Raw genomic sequence first — 9,119 nt, forward strand, 5'->3', positions numbered from 1 at the left:
TTAAAATATTCATTTAATCATTAATATTAACATATTAAATTGTTAATTAGTTAATAAAAGTTATACATACCTAGTTAATTATCTTTAGTTTTAACATTATGACTATAATTACATAACATTAACTTATATACTACATTTTAATAATAGAATTATAATTACATATATAACAATAACTCATTTATCAAAGAGAGGAAATGGTATTACAATGAAGTTAGTGATGGAGCCTACATTTTCATTTGGAAGGCTTTCATAAGTTGAAAGATCTAAGCTAGCAATTGAAATTCATTTTCAAGATTATTGTAAGATGCGATGTGATTGCTCTAAATGGCTAAATTGATAGAAATTGGGTTGTCAGCCATATATGCCATAATGGTCTCATTCTAAAATGGTAACAAGTCGGTCAATTAGGATTAATGGATTAACCCGTCTATATGAAGATTAATCGATGGCCCTAAATTATAAAAGAATATAATCAAAAATAAATAAATATCACCAAATAGCGAAGTTTGATTTATTTTATACACATATACACATAAAAAAATTATATAGATATGTAAAAGTTAAAGAAATAGCAAAGTCTCATTCAATTTTATAATTAAATTCAAAGAATTTAGTGTCATCATGATAAAGGATGAAAATGTAGGCGTTGATGTGAGGAGAGACAAAGAGACGTGACTAATTAGGGAATTTAGTCTACCATTTGCGTTTTTTCAATCTTAATTTTTTTTTCAGTTTTGTTGACTTATTTTTATATAACTTTGCTCATTTGACTTTTTAATTAATTTTGACCATCTAGCCCGAATAATGACCGATTTTGACCAATGCCACCTAGTACAACCGATTAGCATTATTCTTAGACGGATAGAGAATGTCAAGTAATTAATTGCAGATTAATCAGACATTTCAACTGATTTTTACAACATTGATTAAAAACATACAAATATTCGATTACTATAAAATCCCTAACAACCAAAAGGTTTAAAGACAAAAATCATACCCATTTACCAAAATATTTTTCATGCCATCCTTAACAAGATTTTAGACATGAATATTGAATAGATGTGTCAAGAAAGTCCGAACCCAATTAACTTGATCTTATCCAAACCCGAAAAAGATAAATATGGCGGGTTTAATAGGGTCTGAATGTCAAAATCGGATTATGCAACTTGACCCGACAAACCCGACATATAGATAGGGGTATGGTTTTGGGTTTCTTTTTTACGTTTTTTATCGGGCCCAGGTTAACCCGAATAAGAACATTATTTATTTTAGTAGAAACATGCAAAACTATTAGTGTTTACTCAATTGGCCTTATGATAAACTTTTTTTTTACCCATTTAAAATTGTTCCAAACCATATTTACTTTAGCAAGACATGCAAAACGATCTGTTATCAATTGAGACTAGTCTTTTTATTATTACAACGCACTAGCTAGTATTCGCAAACACTCGTAAGATGTTAGAATGGAGGTGATGAGAATTGATGTCTTTGATTCTTTTTTAATAAATAAAATTGTGTGTTTACGATGATGCTTGGTTGAGGTATTACAGTAACAGGATCAAATCCATTTATACGAAAAACGAAAATGAAGATGGGATCAAACCCATTTTCAAAAGTTAAATTAAAACCCAAACCATAACAGAATTTTTCTTTTTTCTTTTTTAATCATTTTTTATTTCTTCCTCATCTTTCATCCAAATGAAAAGAAAATCATAATCCTTACGCTATGGACATTGTAAATCCATTAAATCTCGTCTAAAATTCAAATTGGCTGATGAAATGTGATGTGTGCCATAATATTTAACAACAAATTGATAAAAAAATAAAAAAAATAAATAATAATAAATAAAAAAATAAAAAAATAAAAAAAAAACTCAAATCCCATAACCACATATTTACAACAAAACAACTCTTGATTTCATAATCCCATTCCCCTTTATCACAATTTCCTATCATACTTGAACAAATCAAAATCATAATCATAATAAACAAAATAAACAAAATAAACAAAATCATGATGCACCTTCACACCATAACAAATAACAAAGCTTCAATCTTTACCTCATGAATTACAAAAAAAGAAAGATTAATCTTTCTTTAAACCATTTGACATGTTTCCACTTTCCACTTTCATTTGCACTGATTCAACTCTAAACTCGAATCATCCACCATTTTCTTTATCAACTGATCAAACTTCTTACCTTCATGACTTGGTTTCAAGACATTAACATCACCCCAATGAGAACACGGGTCCATGAACCAGTTCCTATGACCCGTGCACCATGACCCTGGTGCAACCCGCCCACTTTTGCGGGTTAAAATATTACTATCAATCATGTCTAACACTGCATCATTCTCATCAAACCTTCTTGCAAAAGCAGCTCCACTTTCAACCATGTTCTTGTAGTTTGAGTTTTTGAGAAACATGGGTTCCATCTTTCGGGGTTTATCCCATGCCATGAATCTCAAATCATTGTTGATGGTTGTGTTCTTGAACTCAGGTGAGTTGCAGATTACAGTATGGAAGTAAACTTCTTGGGCCAAAACAATGTTGTTAACATACATAAGAAGTGTTCGAGGGAGATTATCCCACGCAAAAACACAATATTCAAGAAAAGATCGGCTCAAAATCACCCATGGAGACCCTGAAAAACCAGATCAAAGTTTTCTTCAGAAAAGAGAAAATTGTGAGTTTAGTTCACTAGAGATATAGGAAGTAGGAGGTAGGAAGTTTGCCTGTGAAAACTTTGAAGGCATCTGGCATAGGTCGTTTTTCAGTAGCCCTAAAGATTTGGGTTCGTCTTGCTAAGTAAATCCCTGGATCAACTACAATCGGCTGAATCCTTTGATCTCTACATATTATGATGAAAATTTGATTTAATATGGTTGAATTAGAGATGAAAAGGGAAACCATCAATTGTAATGAAATTGAAGATTATTCTTACTGCTTCCATCCAAGGTCACTGGTATGATCGATGAAATTAGCATCTCTGCTAATCGAGGAGAATGCATGAAACAAGTCTGAAAGTGGATGATATGAAGAAGGAAGTACCATTAAGATGATATCAAGTAACACGACAAAACTGTGAGGAAATTTCGCAGAAGATGAACAAAATTGCTGTTCATTATCAAAAACAACAGATAAAGTTAGGGCATACCATCTTGTGTTAGCAAAGGATAGTCCGATGCGCTCAAAGTAATAAACCAATCCCAATCACCACCGTTCTTCAACAGAATCGCTGCAGCATGTAAAATGGCGGCGATATTGCTCGCGCCCATTTCCGTTGTTGGATCAGGGTTCTGAATTAGATGCACATTATCAAAAGCCCTAATCACTGGTACTGACTTCACCAACTCAGCCAACCTCTTCCTCTCATCGACAGAACCTTCAGTCCCAATGTGCAACAAATACCGATTCCTGGGATGGTACACCGCCAACAACAACCGGAAAATCCTGTCGGCGTCTCCGCCAGTGCCGGATATGTAGTAGGAAAACGATGGAGGGTGACTAGTCCCACGGTGGACGGTGGAGGAGAAGGATTTGTGTGAGGCGTATGAAGCACTGAAACCAAAGATCGAGGAGATGAAGAGTAGCAGAGAGATGATTGCAGCGGTGAAGAGAGTGAAAAGCCATTTCTTCTCGGCTCCCAATCCCATGGAGATAACTTTGATTCTGATTCCGTTATGCTGGAACATAGGGATTTCAAATTCTTGAAAAGGGTTTTAGTGTTGGATTAGGGTTTCAGGTTATAGTAAATTGACATCTCTGGTTTAGAATTTGCACATAAACAAGACGAAAGATTCAGTTATGTTCTTGATTGATAAGTTTAAGTAAAATTGTCAATCTCTTTGTTTAGAATTCAACAAGCGTATGGACGATGGAGGGTTTAATTTCGAGTCAAAGTTGAAATCCACCGGTCATAAAAATTACATCAGTTATTAGAAGAGTTAAAATGTATAAGGGTAGTAGCTAAAAAAACGAACAGTTGTTAAATAAAACTTAGCTATATTGCTAACTAATAATAAATTACATTCGGTAAAACTAATTGAAATATATAAAATTATATAAAATGACATTTAAGAATACAGAGAATTACTAATCTAGTCATTTTCTCTAACTACCTATCCAAAATAGCAAAAAATTAGCAATTGTCCAACAATAACCCACGAAACCGTAATTAGAATGAGCTACTGTTTTGTCAAATTGTCTACTTTTTCGGATTAACTATTAAAAAAATCATTTCGAAAATCTAAAATAGTAGGTTATTTTATAACCTACGGTTTCCTCTCGACGAACGATGGTTTCCCAAGCCGTAGTCTAGGTTTCGGTAAAAATTCTACGGCTTTGGTAAAAAAAAATTGTTTCTCGAAAAAAAAAATAAAGGAATCATAATATATATACAATTTTATATAGATTACAACCATTAAAAAAATGTAGGCTTCATACGAAACCTACGATGTACAAGTCCAGACTGCACAGGTTCTATGCTTTCAGTAGTACGGGTCCAATACTACCTTTCACACCTACCTATACCTTCCCCAAGGCTCTACCTGATAAGTCTAATTCGTCCCATAACAAAACATATCTCACAGGCTACCGCATAACTCAAATCCTAGGTTATCCTAAGATTTGCTCCATCCACATCAAACCAAAAATCAGATCAATCATAACAGGTTGCCTTATGCATCCAAATTATACACAGAACAGGATCAAATAGACTTTCAAATAATAAACTCTACCATAGGACCATCGCCAGACAATGAACATGAAATAAGGTCAAATCAATCATTCTAAGGCTATATATCCTAACCGTATACAATTTTTAAAGCATACAAATAGCAAGATCCATTTGACTATCATAATCCAAATATCAGTATAGCATGGCTAACATATTGGGGAACTACTTACTTGAGCTCGGCCGATTACGCGCATTGCACTCTCCCCTTTTCAGTTTAAGAAGTTTTAACTTTGATTTTTGAAAACAATTTTACCATTTTCTTAGTTTGAGTCCTGACACACCCGAGAGTGTGCCTGAATCCCTCAAACCAAGGCTCTGATACCAACTTGTAACAACCCAAATTTTCCAATAAAATTTTTCATTTTTAATTAACAAAACCGTTACCGATGAACATAAAATACCATCAAGTCGGGCCCTTGCCCTTAGGCTCTAAAGTACCTGAAACAACCAACAAACTGTAAGTTAATGCTTAGTGAGTTCCCCAAAGCATACCTCACACAGTCCATATAATCATGTAATCAATATTAGCTATATAAGCTACACATACCACATAATCCATGTATACAGACATATAAGGATGTCATGGAAACCCTCCAAGGTCTTATACCGAGTGCCACTGGAACCCCCACATGGTCTTAACTACCTGACATGGGAACCCCCACATGGTCTTTACTAATTGTCACTGGAACCCCCACATGGTCTTGACTACCTGCCCTGCGAACCCCCACATGGTCTTCACTAACCAAATAAATATCATACGAGCTAAACATATAAACATATTAAGATGCCTTGGAAACCCTCCAAGGACTTATACCAAATGCCATGGGAACCCCTACATGGTCTCAATCTACTGTCACGGGAAACCCCCGGGGTCTTCCTTACAATTATCATACCGATATATCACATAATCAACTAACAATTCACATATCATATAATGGGCAGGCCTTGGTGCCTTCGACCTATTGGTACGGTGAGGAGACTCACCTCTCAAGAAATGTTGAAGCGATAAGATCAATCCCAATCCACAACTCCAACTCAACCGCCTACAATCACCAAGTGACTCATTTTTCAAAATACCAAAATACCCTTAAAATCAAACTTGGTCAACCATGGTCAAAGTCAAGGTCAATAGTCCATGTTGAACCCAACTTTTCGAATGCATATAGCAACTCGTTGAATTTCTTCAGTGTTCAGAAAGTCAGGGAAAAACCCTAGCCAACTCGTCGAGTTGTCTCATCAACTCGTCGAGTTCGCTCAGCATCCAAAAGACGGGGAAACCCGATCCAACTCGTCGAGTTGCCAAGGCAACTCGTCGAGTTTTCCTAGTCTTAACCTATTCGGCCCTTTTTAGTCGAATCTAAAGCCCCATACTACAGATCCAGTCCCCTAAAGTTGCTAATTTTACATCCATGCAAGGCATCAAAGGGCTAAAAACGCTTAAACAAGCTTATCAAGAATCTTAGAGCATGAAGGAGGGCCAAGAGTTGATAAATTGACAACGTTAAGTCCACAAAGGCCCTGAGATAACTATATCTGAAGCCAAATCTCCATATCATGCTCAGATCCAAGGATAGTCCCAAACTAGGCTAATAATGGCCATAAACTTTCATAGAAGAAGATCTAAGCAATAAAAGGCCAAGGTTTCGACTTTATACCTCAATGTGGCTGCAACACTGGAGAAAATCCTAGATCTATTGCCTTCTACTCAATCTATCGTCTTTAAGCTTCCAGTTCCTTTCAAATGAGCACTAAAAGTTACTCTCAAAGCTCACACACATGCAAAAGAAAGTATAAGGCTCGAACTAGGGTTTCTTTGGGATGTAAAGACGATGAGGGAGACCACCAATGAGCCATAAGTTCTTTATATAGGGTGCAAAACCCAAAAAATTAGGGTTTTCCTTTCCAACATCTACTCGTCGAGTTGGGGCCTTCCAAGTTGTCGAGTAGACCCTTCATCCCTCGTCTATAATGATCCCTACTCAACAAGTTGGAGCTCCCGAATTCGTCGAGTCCCAGTCCAAAACCCTAAAATGTTAGAGAAATAAATGATACCTAAAACAAGCGTTACACTCCTAATCAAGAATAATAGGTAAAATTTCGATAAAAAATAGTTGTACTTCGTTGTTCTTCGGGTGCTCCATTGAGAGAAAACAGTAGGAAAACAAGGGAAAAAAATAGTAAAAATGACCTAATCTGAAAATCAATACATTATATATTATGGGCCAATGGGCCCCGAAAGAGTAGACGGGCTAGAAAACACTAGCCCATTGCGCTAAAACCGTAGACTTCACCCCGTTGACCGTAGTCAACACACAATGATCGTAGTCAACGCTAGCCGTCTACTCTTTCGGGGGTATTTTTAGCTAAAGTTTTTTTGGCTACTTTTAGATAGATAATTAGGGAAAATGGATAAATTAGTAATTCTCTCAAATATTTAAGAATATTTGTTTCTATAATTAATTAAGGGGTATATTTGAAAAAAAATAAAAAGCTCCTAAAAAGCTAGTCTAAGTACTTTTCAAAAAGCTAGCTTATAAGTTATTTTTTGGCTTACCAAACACGACAACATAAAAAAGCTCGAAAAATAAGCTAGCCGTGAGCTTCTATTCCTTCTGTTAAAGGAGATTACTATTAAAGGAAATTTGAGAAAAAATGTATGAATAAGTTAATTTATCGTTTTAAAATATTAGTTTATAAACTATTTCAAGCTACAATAAATTATATTTATGGTGTTAATGATCTGTATATATTACAATAAATTAGCTTATTTTTATCAAACATGCTCCAACCCTAGGATGGAAGACGGATGGTCGCGTGTCCAAAGGCGGAAAACTTCGGCGAACAAGGCGAACGGGGTTGTAACAAACCTCTTCGTCACTGACATCCCCAATGGCATCACCAAGACGGAGTTCAAGAAGATTTTTTATCCATTTGGAAGACTTTCGGACGTTAACTTTGAAGGGAAAAGAGATAGAAACGGAAAGAATTTCAGGTTTATCAGATTCGTTGGGGTATCAGACGTGAGGGAACTGGAACGTAAACTAAACGGGACGAAGTGTAGGAATAATTCCTTGGAGGTGAATGTCAAAAGACACAAAAGGAATCCCCCAGCCAAACAATTTCAGGCAAATAAACAGGTTCCTTTCTCTTCTAAAGTCAACGTTAACGGCAGGGGGAACCCCATACGGAATGTCGGGGGCGGTTTTAGAGATGGAAGATCGTTCGCCGACGTAATTGGTAAGCATTGTGATCCATCAACTCCTTTCAAGGTATCGCCACCTCCTTTATAAAAGCAGACGAACCAATGGAACAATGGATGCAAACTAGGGTTCTGTTTGGTGAGGCTAAGTTTGTTCAACGCCTTGGCCATATGCTTGCGTTGTTATCTATTCACTGTGACAATCTTGTTGAAGTATAATATATTGGTGGAACAAGTATTCTTTTAAGATTTATTAGGGCTGAATTGGCTCTAGAATTCTTAAAAAAGGAACAAGCGTGGAAAGAAATATTCAGTTGGATCTCTGTTGATGACCCTTCAAATGTTAAATTTGAAAGGCTAGCATGGGTAAAGATCGTGGGGTTACCACTTACTTTTTGGAGTGAATCAAACTTCAAGAAAATTATACTCTAGTTTTAAAATATTATAGTACCGTTTGATGATATCAAGCACCGTGATGATCTATCTTGCATTAAACTTGGCATCAGCACTAAGTATAGAAAAAACACCAACGTGTAAGTTTCGGTGGTAAGTTTATAATGATTGGTATTGTGGAATTTGAAAAACCATTTTCCTTTGAAGAAGAGAAGCAAATGTATGTCTCAAATAGTGAAGAAAGAACAGATGAGGTGCTTGGAATGGTCAGGGCAACGGAAAATAAAGATCAAGATCATGGATTGTCGCCATTAGAATCCATCGAAATGGAAGAAGGCGAAATCATGGCAGAAGAGATGGAAACAACATCGGTGAATTTAAGGGAAGAAGGGTGGAACACCCGGAGAGTGAATCAGTCGCCGGAACGGATAAGGACGGGTACAAAAAGGTATCAGGACTCATGGAGTCAATCTTATCAATTAACAAAGAAGAACCAGCGATGGTGGAAGATATACATGAAAAAATTCATGCAATAAACAGCAGTGGGACCCAACATGTTGATTGAAACGTGGATTCAAAGGTTGAGTCCACAAATGATGGATTAAAAATGTCCCAATGGATTGGTTTGGCCCATTTAATTCCATTGGTCCAATGCAGTTTTTATTTATGGGTCAAGTAAATTTGGATCCGAAAAATAACATTGATAAAAATTCACGCAAGAGGAGAAGGACTCACTCTCCACCTCTTTCAACGCCCACAGCTATCAGTGCTTTAACAAATGATATTAC

The 9,119-nt window shown here is 36.0% G+C and overlaps 1 protein-coding gene across 1 annotated transcript; it reads right to left on the bottom strand.

Annotated features, from left to right (window-relative positions):
* Positions 1–1,894: 1,894 nt before the first annotated feature.
* Positions 1,895–3,872, bottom strand: LOC145092675 (beta-glucuronosyltransferase GlcAT14B-like). Its single transcript, XM_079030641.1, has 4 exons — positions 3,159–3,872; positions 2,946–3,021; positions 2,737–2,852; positions 1,895–2,645 (listed from the first exon to the last, which is right to left on the bottom strand). Exons 1-4 carry the CDS (start codon positions 3,694–3,696, stop codon positions 2,131–2,133), a joined length of 1,245 nt encoding a protein of 414 aa, XP_078886767.1. The 5' UTR covers positions 3,697–3,872; the 3' UTR covers positions 1,895–2,130.
* Positions 3,873–9,119: the final 5,247 nt, after the last annotated feature.

Source organism: Lactuca serriola, chromosome 3 (genome assembly GCF_051521515.1).
Source record: "Lactuca serriola cultivar US96UC23 chromosome 3, Lser_US96UC23_V15, whole genome shotgun sequence".
Classification (NCBI taxonomy): domain Eukaryota; kingdom Viridiplantae; phylum Streptophyta; class Magnoliopsida; order Asterales; family Asteraceae; genus Lactuca; species Lactuca serriola.

Coding starts and splice junctions, on each gene's coding strand:
- LOC145092675 (XM_079030641.1), bottom strand. CDS start 3,696: ATGTTCCAGCATAACGGAATCAGAATCAAAGTTATCTCCATGGGATTG. Junction 3,022..3,158: donor TCCTTTGCTAACACAAGATG/GTATGCCCTAAC, acceptor ATCCACTTTCAG/ACTTGTTTCATGCATTCTCC. Junction 2,853..2,945: donor AGTGACCTTGGATGGAAGCA/GTAAGAATAATC, acceptor CATAATATGTAG/AGATCAAAGGATTCAGCCGA.